This window comes from Meriones unguiculatus, chromosome 15 (assembly GCF_030254825.1).
Source record: "Meriones unguiculatus strain TT.TT164.6M chromosome 15, Bangor_MerUng_6.1, whole genome shotgun sequence".
Taxonomy (NCBI): domain Eukaryota; kingdom Metazoa; phylum Chordata; class Mammalia; order Rodentia; family Muridae; genus Meriones; species Meriones unguiculatus.
This window is the reverse complement of record NC_083362.1, coordinates 5,966,173-5,979,937: the sequence shown is the minus strand read 5'-3', so window position 1 is coordinate 5,979,937 and position 13,765 is coordinate 5,966,173. Positions and strand designations below refer to the sequence as shown.

General features: G+C 57.4%; 1 protein-coding gene across 1 annotated transcript; it reads right to left on the bottom strand.

Moving 5' to 3' along the window:
• Positions 1 to 687: 687 nt before the first annotated feature.
• On the bottom strand, positions 688 to 13,765 carry Ap5z1 (adaptor related protein complex 5 subunit zeta 1). Its single transcript, XM_060368046.1, has 17 exons — positions 13,632 to 13,765; positions 11,135 to 11,269; positions 10,836 to 11,022; positions 10,301 to 10,445; positions 9,983 to 10,092; positions 9,208 to 9,376; positions 8,379 to 8,519; positions 8,232 to 8,269; positions 8,002 to 8,164; positions 6,670 to 6,851; positions 4,484 to 4,626; positions 3,999 to 4,139; positions 3,452 to 3,563; positions 2,630 to 2,727; positions 1,666 to 1,798; positions 1,377 to 1,591; positions 688 to 1,270 (listed from the first exon to the last, which is right to left on the bottom strand). The coding sequence occupies exons 1-17, from the start codon at positions 13,670 to 13,672 to the stop codon at positions 1,000 to 1,002; spliced, it is 2,424 nt and encodes an 807-aa protein (XP_060224029.1). The 5' UTR covers positions 13,673 to 13,765; the 3' UTR covers positions 688 to 999.

The window sequence follows — 13,765 nt, the reverse complement described above, 5'->3', positions numbered from 1 at the left end:
GGCATGGCATGTCTCCTGGGGGCTGGCCCTTGCCTCCCATCTTGTTCTCCTGCTGCTCTACGTACCCCAGGCCACCAGGCCCTCGGCTCTGAACTGCTGTTCCTTCTCCACCCGTGTGTGCACACAGTGGCTGCCGGCTTTTCCCATGGGATCCGGGGGTCAAACGTGGGTCATCAGGCTTCTATGGCAAGGCTTCTGTGTGCTGAGGAATGCCCTCTAAGTTGCGTGACCCTCCTAACTCCCACTCCCAAATGCTGGGGTTACACTGGGGATTAAACTCACAGCTTTGAGCGTGTCACTTCTGTCACACCTCGAAAACCGGAACCACACAAGAGACCCAGGATTTCCCTACACACACAGCAGCGTGGAAAGGGCAGGCTCCAGACCAAGGCCAGGCTCCCTGGCTATCGCCCAGCCTGAGGAGGACTGAGATATGGGCTGCATATAGCATTTGAAGGTTTACTTGGATTAGGCAAGATGGCTCAGATGGTAAAGGCTCTTGTCACTGTGACAGACAACCTGCCAGGACCCACAGGAGAGAACAGACCCCCAAATTGTCTTGATCCACTGCAGTGTGTTTTTTAAGACAGGGTTTCTCTGTGTAGCCCTGGCTGTCCTGGAACTCACTCAGACTGCCTCTGCCTCCCGAGTACTGGGATGAAAAATTATACCAGGATCACGGCCTGGTATAAGTAATCTCTTAAAATTTATTTTTCCTGTACTATTCGCAGGATCTCAACTCTAGAAATGAAAATAATAGCAGCAGGCAGATCAGGCCGTTTCTGCTTGGCCTAGGAAAAGGCGCTCTGTCAGCTCCTCAAGGCTGAGTGTGGCCTGCCCCAAGCTTCAGGATGGCTCCTCCACGGAGGTGGTGAGCCCCGAGGCCACATCCACCTTCCTCCCAACTCTTGGTAGCCACCCCAGCCTGCAGCTCAGCTCCGAATCAGGCTCACCACCAGGCTCTTAAATGTAGCCAGTGTTCAGGTGGTGACTGTCCCTTCAACCTGGCAAGAGGCCAGCGTCCTTCTCCACCAGCCGGCTGACCGTGCACAGGGCTAGAGGCAGCGCCATGTTGGTATCTCGGTGGTAGCGGGGCTGGCACATGCCTGGGGTGGGGGTGAACACAAACTGGGCCACACTGGGCATCTTCAGCAGGGTCAGCAGCTCCGTGGCCCGGGTCCGGATGGACTCTGCATCCTCCTCACTGTGCACTGAGCTGGAGGCTGGGCTCTGGGCCAGGGTTCGCATTTTCGACAGGAACAGTGACACCCTGGGGAAGAGAGGGGCTCAGCTACCTGCTGCCAAGGACCAGTGCCCTCAAGCACCCAGAGAGCTGTCCTCCATGGGCTCTGCTCTGTGCTTCCTAGGTGGGATACCTTGGGATCAGATCTTGGCTCCGGGAGGCCAGCTTGGTCAGCGTGGTCATGAGCGTAGTGACCACCTGTGGGGGACAGCAGGGCAGGGTGGCCGAGGGGCGGGACTGAGTGACCTCAAACAGCAGGGCCTCCAGGGCCTCGAAGAACTTGTTGATCTGCTCCACCGTGCACCTCCTGTCGAAGGTCACCGACAGGTACTCCCCGACGGCCCACACCTAAGCCCAGAGCAAAGAGAGCTCAGCGCACGCCGGGGCTTCCTGGCTGTCGTTGGGTGGCGGCGTGTGCTTACCACGCAGGTGAACATGCTGGCTTGGCTGTGGATGCTGCTCACGCTGCCCACGAACTCCAGAAGCTCTCGAGACAGCTCCACCACCAGCGATGGCTTTAGCTTACACAGCACCAGGAACTGGGAGCTCAGCACCCTGCCGGGAGAGCGGGAACCCATGAAGCTGTGCGTGCTCAGGGCAGACCCTACCCCAGCCTGTCTGATGGGAGTAGCAGAGCCAGGAGCACCTCAAGTCAGGGAGGTAAGAACGGACCCGCACAGGGAGCCTTTCACTTCACCAGGTACATGACTGCTTGAAATCCAGGCTACTTGAGAGAATGAGGCAGAAGGAATGCTGTGAGTTCTAGGACAGCCTGGACTAGAGTGAGACCTATCATAAAACTGAAGAGTAGATGGCCTGCCTAGAATCCCCCAGTGAGGGGCTGGGGTGTGTCTCAGTGGTAGAGCACCTGCCTAGAATCCCCCAGTGAGGGGCTGGGGTGTGTCTTAGTGGTAGAGCTGAGAGAGTTACAGTGTTAGAATGCTCAGTCTAGCATTCAGGTAGCCCTAGGTTTAATCTCCGGGGTGGGTGTATTTGTGTGTGAATAAACCCCCTAAAGCAATGGTTCTCAACTTGTGGGTCACATATCAGATATCTTGCATATCAGATATTTATATTACATAACAGTAGCAAAATTACAGCTATGCAGTAGCAATGGAATAATTTTATGGTTGGCGGTCACCACACCAGGAGGAATTGTATTAGAGTTGCCGCATTAGGAAGGTTGGGAACCACTGCCCTAAAGGAAGAGACCTCGGTGGACGGGAACGTTTGCATTAGACAGAGCCAACCCTGAGAGGACGCAGCATCTTGGAGGAGGGCAGACACTGGAGTGTTCTGGATGGGAGGGTCTGGCAGGATGCAGGACCAGTCCTCAGGGCCCTGGCCCTTGAGGGACGGGAAGGGCAGAGGGGCTGGTAAGCCTACCTGTGCACACGGGCCTCATACTGCGGCCCTGGGAAGAGGGAGTCACTTCTCTCCATGAGCAGCAGCGCCAGCTGGTTGACGAGGGCCCCGTCGGCACACTGGGGTCAAGACCAGGGAGGGCTCAGTCCCAGGCACTGGGCGCCGTTATCTGCAGCCTCCGGAGGCGCGAGGCCACAGGTGGGGGGCTCCTCAGTCACTACCTGCCCTCCCCAGAACGTGGGGTTCTGGGAAGGATTCGGAGGCCCCAGCTTCCCGGCCCTGCTCCTGCCCTGCTCTTCCCTTAGGAACCCTGCTCTGTCGCACACACCTTTAACCCCATCACTTGGGAAAAGAGAGGCAGGAGGATCTGAGAGTTTGAGGCCAGTCTAGCCTGCACGGTGACTCCAGGCTGGCAGGGTTACACTGAGAGGTGGCATCTCAGAAAACCAGGAAGAAAGAAAATAAGCCTGCTCCCCGAGGCTAAGGCTCCATGTGTCCGGCTGAATGACCCCGAACTGTCCCTCTCTGTGGCTAGCCTGCTTCAAGGGCTTCTGTGGGCTTCCAGCCATCCCACCTGTGAGCACGCAGCCAGGAGTGAGCCAATGGGCTCCAGGGCCCGAAGATACAGGGGCCCCTGCTGCTCTGGCTCTGCCTTGCGCTGCCAGCCTCAAGGCCACGTGCCTGCCCAGTGCTGAGGGCTGAGGTGTGAGCAACCCCTTCCCTGCCCATGGAGGGTGCAGCAAGACAAAGCTCCTGTGGGGTCACGGCTCAGGGGCCACACTCTGGCCTGGCGCCTCCTGGCTGTGTGGCGTCGATGGAGGAGGAGACGGGGCAGGGGCTCACCTGGGTAACTGCTGAGAAGAAGGCCTGAAGCAGCACGGGCACTGCCTCTGCACACTGGCTTACCCGGGCACAGCTGGCCAGGGGCTTCAGAAGCTGGTGAAGCGGCGTCAGGCTGGGGACACAGTGCGGCTACTGAGCGGCCACCCATCCTTCTTTCCTGAGTGACCCCACAGCAACCAGAAGAAGGGACGCTGCGGCCAGCCCCAGGTGGTCATGGGTGACCGCTCCCTGGGGTCACATGTTCCACGGGGCCCCCAGGACAGCAGAGCCAGGGACAGGTCAGCGAGGGCTGACCAGAGGCCCGCAGGCCTCTCTGGGTCTTCCCACTCCCAGAACACGCCAGGCCTTAGCTTCCCCATTCGGAAAGCGGATGCTCAGCATCAACTGAGGGCTGGTCAGTAAGCAGAGCCCAGGCTTTGGGCCAGAAGCCCTCTATGCCCAGGGCTATAGTGATGAGGACCATGGCTGCCTCCCCAGGCTGAGTGTGAGAACACAGCCCTGTCTCTGGCACAGAGTCACTCGTCATAGGCTATCTCAGAGCTCCTACCTCTCTGTGGAGCCGCTGGCCTTGGTGCGAAGCAGGTGCCGGAAGAGTCCTTGGAACTGTGGGTCCCGGAAGGCCTCCAGGCAGCTGGGGACCCTGAGAGAGACATCCCAAAGCGGCCTTTCCGATGGCGTCTGCGTGGCCCTAAGAAGACAGAGGCAAGGCTGGATGCCACTCCCAGAACGTCAACCACGGCCCTGTTAGGCCGGCCGAGTCCTAGCTGAGGCTAGGGGAAGTCCCCTCAGTCACAGGCTCCCGGGCTGGGGAAGGAGTCTGGGACTGAGAACATGGGAGGATCCCTTGCTGAACATGAATGTGCTGCGGGCCTTGGGGCTCAGGGCAGCTGTGGGTGGGTGGCGAAGGGCCCAGAGACGTGCTGTCTGTGGCCTGAAGCCCCGTCCAGGGGAACGGGAGCAGTGAGGAGAGCGCAGAGCTGGGGCCTGGCTGCATGGGAGGGGACAGGGCCGACCGGGACCAAGCGGGCCCACCTGAGCTGAAGGTCCAGGGCAGCAGTGAGGCAGGGTAGGTCAAGCAGTGCGTGCAACACCTCCACGGCGGTGCCAGCATCCACCAGAGCTGGGAGGAGTGCCACGAACTCGGCTGTGAGGGGAGGGCTGTTCCAGGCCAGGAACTGCGGAGAAACAGCGGTTCAGACGGGGCAGCGGGACGCTAGCTGGCCGTGGCTTCATCCAATGGCCTTCTACTGCCCACTGGCATCACAAATACACTCAGTTCAGACAGGGGCACCTGGCCCACCGCTCCCGCTCCTTCCGTACTCTGATGAGGCTGTCTGTCCTTGGCTGTGTCTTGAGGGTTTTGCTTACTATTATTATTGTGTATGCACACATACACATGAATGGAAGCTAAAGGGTCTCTCCTTTTGCCATGTGGTTCCCAGGGACGGAACTCCGACTGTCAGGTTTGGCATTATCTCTCTGGCCATATTTGCTATTCTAGTTTGTGCTCTGCAGCCCACTTCGGGCCAGCAGCGAAGGGAGCCACCTCTGAATTACCCTCGTTTTCTTCAGAAGAAGAACCGAGTTGTGGGATAGGGGTGGCTCAGTCAGGCTTGCTGCACATGCCAAGCGGTGGGCACGGCAGCGTGCGCCCCAAACCGCAGCGCTGGGCAGCCACAGCACAGTCAGCCTAGCCACACCCCAGAGCGCCCAGAAACGTGGGAGATTCTATTTCAAAAGCGGGGTGGTGGGCAGGGCAGAGGGATGGCTCATCAACTCCAAACTCCCAGAACCCACGTAAAGCTGGGGCTGGTAGCACAAATCTGTGACTCCAGTAGGCCTACTCCGAGGAGGCATGGACAGGAGGATTCCAGGAAGGCCACAGGCCAACCAGCCTGCTGCATGCGGTGGTTAGCAACTGCGGACCCTATCTCAAACAAGGTGGAAGGTAAGAGCCCCAACACCCAAGTTTGTGCTTTCGCCAACACGCACGTACACCTAGACTCACACACACTGAATACATACACGCGCACACACACACACACACACACACACACACACACACGGCTGAGGCTGTAAATGGCTGTAAGGGCAGGGAAGGGCAGGTTAACGATCCATGCATGGGCTGAGGACAGGCTCAGTCAGGAAAGCACTTGCTGTGCACACTCGGGAACCTTGGTTCCACGCCTCAGAGCCTGGGGCAACCTCCCAGAGGTGGGGGTGCATGCTGTACTCCCACGCTGGGGAGGCAAGGTGGGAAGAGGCAGATTTCTAGGGCCTCCTAGACATAGGCTAGTCTACTTGGAGAGTTCCAGATCAGAGAGAGGCCTCATTGTTTGAGGGCACCACCTGAGGTTGACCTCTGACCTCCAAGCACATGCACACAAGTGTATGCACACCCTCAGCCCCGACAGGTCCATCACAGAGCGGTACTAATGGATTAAGATGGGCACAATTGCACACACCTGTAATCCAGCTCATGGGATGCTGGGCTTCTCAGACAGAAACATCTCAAAGCTGAGGCCGGCCAGCTCAAAGTAACCCATACTGTCTCCTGCCTACACATGACTGTAGTTTGCTTTTTGGTTTTTTAAAGATTATTTTACTATTTATTTATGGATATGAGTGCTCTAACTGCATGTACACCTGCATGCCAGAAGAGGGCATCAGACCCCAGTGTAGATGGGTAGATGGTTGTGAGCCACCATGTGGGTGTAGGAATTGAACTCAGGACCTCTGGAAGAGCAAACAGTGCTCTTAACCAGTAAGCCATCTCTCCAGCCCCTAGATTTTTCTTTTTGTTGTTTGTTGTCTTTGAGATACAGTCTCTCTATTTAGCCCAGGCTAACCTAGAACTTGATATGTAGACCAGGTGGCCTCAAACACGTAAGAGATTCTCTTGCTTCTGTCTCCTGAGTCCTGAGATTAAAGGTGTGTGCCACTTGATCTGGCTTTATTTGCTTTTTGAGTCAAGGTGTCTCAGAGCCCAGGCTGGCCTTGAACTCCTACTTCAGATTCCACTGCCTCAGTTTCCCTTCTGCTGGGATAACATGTCTGAAACACCATGTCTTGTTTCCATGTGGCTGTCTGAGATGACACTGTTTGTATGTTATGATACATGAGGAGCCCTCGCCCCAACACCTCACCTGTACCCCAAACTGAGATCAAATGAAAAGGAGGGGAGCCAAGGGCCCAGACCCAAGGAAGCCCACACGTGCCTTGAACAGACTCGGGAAGCTCATCCTGAGAAGGCTGAGGAAGCTGGGGTCAAACAGGGCCAGGTTGTGCGTGCAGAAGTGTGCGACTTCGAAGGCCAGGGTCGGGTTGTGAAAGCGCTCAGAAGGGAGCCTGCTGAGCAGGTGCTGGTAGATGGCTTCCGCATCCATGGCTGTTGCCTCCCCTGAAAGACAGCACACGCCACCAGGGCATGAGCACTCATAGGAAGGCTTCCCTGTGTTCTACAGGCCAGGGCTCGGACAGCCTGGCGGAGCCTCCAGAACACCAAGAGTCTGGAGGTGTTTCCACCTCCCTGAGGATACGGGGCCCAAACCATGGGGGATTGTCAGGGAGGTGGTAGGCCTCAAATTTACAGCAGGGTTCCGAGCTTGGCACAGAACTGTAATCTCAGCTGCTTAGGAGGATGAAGCGGAAAAATCACAAGTTCAAAACCAGTCTGAGCAACTTTATGGGAACTCATTTCAAAATAAAGGAAGCTGGGTATGGTGGCACATTCTTTTAATCCCAGCACTTGGGAGACAGGGGCAGGTGGGATCTCCCTGAGATCCAAGTCAGCCAGAAATGAGACCCTGTTTAAAAATAAGAAAGAAAGAACCAACCAACCGAGTAAAAACAGAACAGAGCAATCAAAATTCAAAAAGGGCTGGTGGTATGGCTCAGTGGTAGAGCCCCTGCCTAGAATCCCCCAGTGAGGGGCTAGGGTGTGGCTCAGTGGTCACCTGCCTAGAATCCCCCAGTGAGGGGCTGGGGGGTGTGGCTCAGTGGCAGAGCACCTGCCTAGAATGCCCCAGTGAGGGACTGTGGGGTGGCTCAGTGGTAGAGCCCCTGCCTAGAATCCCCCAGTGAGGGGCTGGGGTGTGGCTCAGTGGTAGAGCACCTGCCTAGAATCCCCCAGGGAGGGGCTGGGGTGTGGCTCAGTGTAGAGCCCCTGCCTAGAATCCCCCAGTGAGGGGCTGGGGTGTGGCTCAGTGGTAGAGCCCCTGTCTAGAATCCCCTAGTGAGGGGCTGGGGTGTGGCTCAGTGGTAGAGCCCCTGTCTAGAATCCCCCAGTGAGGGGCTGGGGTGTGGCTCAGTGGTCATCTGCCTAGAATCCCCCAGTGAGGGCTGGGGTGTGGCTCAGTGGTCACCTGCCTAGAATCCTCCAGTGAGGGGCTGGGTGTGGCTCAGTGGCAGAGCACTTGTCTAATATATGAAGGACCTGGGTTCCATGCCCAGCACTGCCAATAAACAACAAAACAAAACTGTAAATGTGATGACCTGAGTGTCTGGAAGAAACTGCTCTTGCGGCCGGCTTCCCATGTACCCAGACTCACCATGGTTCAGGAAGAACTGGGCAAGGGGCACCAGTGCCCGCTCGGTGCCCGGGTCTTCACCCAGCCTCCTGTGCAGGGCCTTCAGGCAGGAGAGGGTGCGGTAAAGGAAGGAAGGGTCCTGCCTGCACAGCACGTCCAGCACCAGCACGGCTTCCACCAGGCACTGCAGGGACACAGCTGCGTCAGAGGGTCCAGGTAGCCCCTGCCCCGGCCACCCCTCGGCTACTTACAGCTTTCTGTAGGTCGGAATCCCCCTTCCTCAGCGCTCCTGGAACAGAGAGAGGTGACCTGTCTCTACACTGCCCTGAAAGGCTGTTAGGTGACAAGAGCCCACCCTGGAGGGCGTTGTGGGGCAGCGCCAGGCAGCCTGCACTCACTCCGGTTACTCTGCTCCAGCAGGCGCTGGCAGTACTCGAAGGCCACCTCCCTCAGGCGCTCCCGAGGAGGCAGCGGTCTGCTGGCGGTGGAGGCTGCCGAGAGCACGGACAGGGTGGAGCCCTCCAGCTCCGACTTGTCGTCTGGAGGAGGAAAGGACAAGCGTGATGGCCCTGTGTGGACAGGCAGCCTCCCAGAATGCTCAAGCTCACCTCAAGTATGAGGCTACTGCCACCGGCTGCTAGCTGGTTCTTCTGTATTTTAGTGTATGAAAACAGGGCCTTGCTGTGTAGCTGAGCTGGATCTCAGACTTACAACCCTCAGAACCCCACATGCCAGCATGACAGGTATGGACTGCTGCACTTGGCTTGGTTTTGGGTTTCTGTTGTTTTTGAGACAGGGTGTCAAAACAGCCTGGGTTGTAGCCGGTGCTGACTTCAAACTAGCTGAGACTGGCCTTGAACTCCTGATCCTTCTGCCTCCACCTCTCAAGTGCTGGGCTCACTGTCACATACCACCTTGAACAGCTCAGCCTGACTTGTCTATAAGCCAAGTTCGCAGACAGGGGAGGTCACACAGGCCTGTGAATGCACGGCTGCTTTTGATGACCTGCTGCCTCCCTGGGAACACGGTGGAACACTTCCGGGCTGTGTTCTCGACTCTTCGGGGGCCAGCGGGCCTCTATTGCTGGCCTCCACACTCATCACACGCCTTGCTTGGCTACAAACAGCTGTGCTGTCTGGCTAGGGCACAGCTGCCTCCTTCCCACCCCCACCTGCATCCGAGACACGGCGTACTTGAGCCCCCTCCCCCCGGCCCACCCTGGAGCACCTGCATCTGGGCTGCCCAGGTCCTCAGGGCCACTGTGCAGCAGCCATTTCCGTAGCATGGAGAAGGCCTGCATGTTCAGCCACTGGTCCTCTGTGAAGTGCTGGCCCGTGGAGAGCACTGTGAAGAAGTCAGAGGCCACTGCTCCGTCCACCTCAGTGATGGGACCCGGCTGTGGGAGGAAGGACGGGGCTGGGGACAAGCCTGGCAGGCTCACAGACTCCTCAGGAGAGCAGAACTAGGAGGCTGCGCGCGGTACCTGCCTCCTCTCTAGATTGTATGGCAGGACGCACCTACTCCTAGACCCAGGCAGGCCCCCAAGACCTAATGACTCCAGCTCAGACGCATGCCTTACACCCTCTGTAGGCACACAAGCTGAGGAGCTAGGGCTGGCCGGACTCCAAGTGTACGCCCCATCCCACGGCACCCACCGCTCCAAGGTGGAGGCAACAACGAGGGACCTTAGCAGAACCAAGAGGACGGACGTGCAGTGTCCACAGGAGCCGCCTGGTGGGACTGGCTATGCATGCCGTCCACGTGTCGGGGAGAGAGCAAGCGCTGCCGGAGGAGGGACTCCGGCTGTTTTTGTTTTCATGACCGGGTCTCATGTACATCAGTCCGTCCTCAAACTCGCTACGCAGCAGAGGATAACTGAAATCCCGGTTCTCCTGGGTTCTGGGGCCCAGGCCTTGAGCACGCTGAGTGAGCCACATCCCCAGTATGTGACGGGGCTGTTGTGATTTCTTCTCCCTGGGATCCCCAAGCGCCTGAGACTCACCTGCCGGGTCCTGGGCGTGGAGAAGAAGCCCCCTGAATACGGAAGGCCTCGCTGGATGCTGGCGTAGCGCAGCCAGTCCACCAGCCTTTTGCTGAGCAGGTTGGTCTGGTCTGCAGGGAGGGGAGGGGGTGCAGGGCGGGAAAGGTAAACCCCCAGACTCCCAGGAGGTGCTGAGTTTGCTCAAGAGAACCCCGCACCAGGGATCTAACCTGGGGAGGTCCACAGGCTTCTCCAGACAGCTCAACCCTCCTCCCACCACACCCTAGACCACAGCCGCCATGGGCAAGGAGGCAAGGAGGCCTTTTGGAAGTCCAGTACCTTCCAGGAGGGTGCCTGGGGCCAGGCCAATGACCGTGGACAGGGCGGGGAGGAGGTGCCTGACGCTGGGCCCCTCAGGTAGCCGGTTCTCGAGGATTTTGAAGATGCACTCGCTCACACATCTGATCTCTCCCTTTCTGTCTCCCTTTAAAGCAGGACAGAGAGCTGAGGGCACGAAGAGTGAGGATCCTACCAGCGTGGGGACCCGAGTTAAGTCCCCAGGAAGTGTCCCGAGTGGGAGTGTCCAAGTGATGCTCGGAAATATCACACAGGCAGCCCAGGCCTGAAGCCTGGCCGAGCTATCAACAGAGAGACCTGGTGTGCCAGCACCCATGCGTGGGGCAGGGGAGCGCAGAGACCTATGCTCACTTGAGATAGTCATTAGACATCCAAGGAAGTGGGATCCCAGCTGAGTGGCTCCCCGTGACACATGGGTACACGGAGGGACACACACCAGCCTGCTGTATTCCGGAGATGCCAGAACCACCGGAAACAGATGCCAACCCCAAACCCCCGGCCGTGGCAACTGTGGTACCTGGGCCAGGAGCACAGAGGCCACTAGACTGAGCAGCCGGGTGCTTTGCGTGTGATCACAGGACAGGGCCAGGTCATCGAGAGGTGACATCTCTCTCAAGATGGCGGCACAGAGGACCTGTAGCTGCTCTGGGCTTGTGGGTGAACAGAGGGTCGTCTGCAGTAGGTCCATACACACCGTTCCCAGCCTGCGGGGGGTGGGGGGAGTGTTACATCCCAGCGGGCGACAGATCAGATCCTTGGCAAGTGCATCGGCATGCCCTGGAGGCACGAGGACCCAGTGTGCTGCTGGCCACTCACCTCCGGGGGTACTTGGTGGCTGAGACAATGAGGAAGAGCCTCTGCAGGGCATCCGTGGTGGCTGGCCCCGGGGCCTCCTGCAGCAGCTTAGTGACCCGGGAGCAGAAGCGTTGTAGCTCCTCATCCTGGATGTCCCTAAGGAAGACAGAGGGAGCGTGGTGCTGTGCTGAGCCACAGGCATGACCCCAGCTGGGGGGCCATCCCTAACCAGCGCAATAGTCACCCAGGATCACAGTGCCCAGGAGCCAATTACAGAACGGGAGTGTGGGCAGGCTCCTCTCCAGGAACTGAGGTGCAGCACCTCCGGTTTCCTAGTGACACCCCTTAGTGGTGACACAAACAACCTTGTTCTGTTGTTCCAATGGCAAAAAAAACAAAACAAACAAACAAAACACCACACTTTTGAGACTTTGCAGCCCAGGCTAGGGTGGAGCTGGCAGCAATCCTCCTGTTTCAGCTTCCAAGTGCTTCTATTACAAGAGTGAGCCACCGCACTCAGAAAAAAGCTTTCTGAGCCTTTCAAAAGTCAGGAATATTTTAATCCAAGTTGCCTCTCCTCCACTTCCCCCAGAGAGTCTTGCTATATAGGCCAGACTCAACCTGTTTATTCTCCTTCATCCTCCCATGATGGACAGGGGGACATAACCACACCTGGCTCCCATTAACCCCACCTTTAATGGCACTGATGGAGTTTGAACCCAGGGCCTTAGGCATAAAAAGGAAGCACCCTTCCTTTGCGCTCCATTACCAGCCCTCCCAAGCTGGCTTTCAAACACGCCTCAGTGAGCCTCCCACTTGTGAGAAGACTACAAACCTTCTATAGTGAAGAACAAAGACTAGAGCAGAGGATAAGGTAGGCCTGAAAGAACATGTCACTGGCTCAACTCGAATACGCCAGCCATCGGTATGAAAATCTGTTTCTCAGCTTGGACACAAAGCTTAACAGCAGGAAAACAGAGCTTGGACTGCAGTTCAGCAGATGGGCACTTGCGCAGATGCATGCAGGCCTGGGTTCCATCCCCAGCACTACAAAATAGAGGCCCATGATGAAAAAATTGCTGGGTGTGGTGGCATACACCTTTAGTTCCAGCACTCAGGAGGTGGAGGCAGGTGTATCTCTGTGAGTCTGAAGGCAGCCTGGGTTACACAGTGAGTTCCAGAGGCCACACCAAGTAAGACTCTGTCTCACCCATCCCCAAATAAATAAACATGTTTGAATGAAATGGATGAGGTGCCTGTGGGTGCTGAGGAGAGCCTTCAAGTTCCTAAGCCATGGCTGACACCTGCACTGTGGTCTCCTGACAGGGCCGGCAGTTTGCACATTGCCCCATTCTGAACCTGCCTGCCAGCTCCTTGAACTTGGCTCCTGGGAACCAAGAGGAAGCCAGGCAGCCTATGTCTCTGCTCTCACCCGTCCTAGTGCTCTTTGAAGGCTGCAGGTGATCTCCAACAACTTTGCTACCACGCCAGCCTACTCTGCTTTCTACATTCTCCACCCAGAGCCAGGGTGCCTGCAGAACAGGCAGGATACGGAAAGGGAGACACGATCTGGCCCGGGCCTGTGCCTAGCCGGGCACAGCGATAAACCACATCCTCTACAAGATGACCAGAATAGATACCCTGTGTTCTGTGGCTACAGCTCTGACAGAAATAATGCCAATGCATCCCTTTGCCTTTCATTTCCTCCGCTTCGTGACCCTGAGTAGAATCTGAGTGGGAAACCTCATTTTCATGTTGGCATGAGGTCACATGCTAAGCAACACGAAGGTCCCCAAGTAACACACTGCTTAAAAGTGCACACTCAGCACTGAAGGCAAGGAGGGCTGGGGACCGTGGCAGGGAGGGCTGGGGGCCCGAGGCAAGCTGCGCGGCTGGCTCACCGAGCGCTTCCCTAAAAGATCTCAGAGAATGACCTTGCTGTTTCAAAATTTACATTTATTTACTTATGTGCATGTGGGGAGCCCTCGAGTGGAGATCAGAAGACAATAAAAGGAGCTTTCTCCTTGCTCCTCCAGGGTGCCAGGGGTGGAACCGCGGCTGTCATTCAGGCTTGGCAGCAAGTGCGTTGACCTGTTGTGCAGTCCCTATCTTGGGAGTTCTGCCTTGCTCGCAGACCCCAGACTTTACCTCTTCCACGCTCTTGCTCCCTGAGATCCCAGAGACCCTTTCTATTCTAATCTTCCCAGACAAGTGGCTCAGCTCAGAGTCCAGATTTGTCCCTTTGGTTTTTAAGTTTACCAAATGCATCAGTCTGGGGCTTCTGGTTGCCATTTCCTTCGTTTAATCAAGTGCCATCAAGTCTTGGACGGGCTAGTTAGGGGGACGGGCGCAACCTAGGCGCTCAGAGAACGGCCAGCGCTAGCCTGGCACCAGAGAAAATTCCTTTGCTGGGTTGTGCACCTCAGTGCTGCAGGCTGGCCGTCCCCGAGGCCACGCCGCGTGGCCGCCACCTCCCCGCTCCTCCCCGGCTTCGGGGCTCAGCCCCAGATCCGCAGACCTGGCCTGATGCAGCAGACTCTCGGCGCCCGCCGGGAACATGCCGCCGCACCTCGGCCTGACCACCTCCCGAAGCCTTGCCGCGGACTTCCGGGAGCGCGTCACGTGACCTTCACGTGATCGGACCGCGGCTCC

Bases quoted from the DNA above. Each gene is read 5' to 3' on its own strand.
- Ap5z1 (XM_060368046.1), bottom strand. From the start codon at position 13,672: ATGTTCCCGGCGGGCGCCGAGAGTCTGCTGCATCAGGCCAG. The intron at 11,270-13,631 runs GTCTGCGGATCT...TGTCTTCCTTAG, and splicing joins AGTCTGCTGCATCAGGCCAG to GGACATCCAGGATGAGGAGC. The intron at 9,377-9,982 runs GTGAGTCTCAGG...TTCCTCCCACAG, and splicing joins CCACGCCCAGGACCCGGCAG to CCGGGTCCCATCACTGAGGT.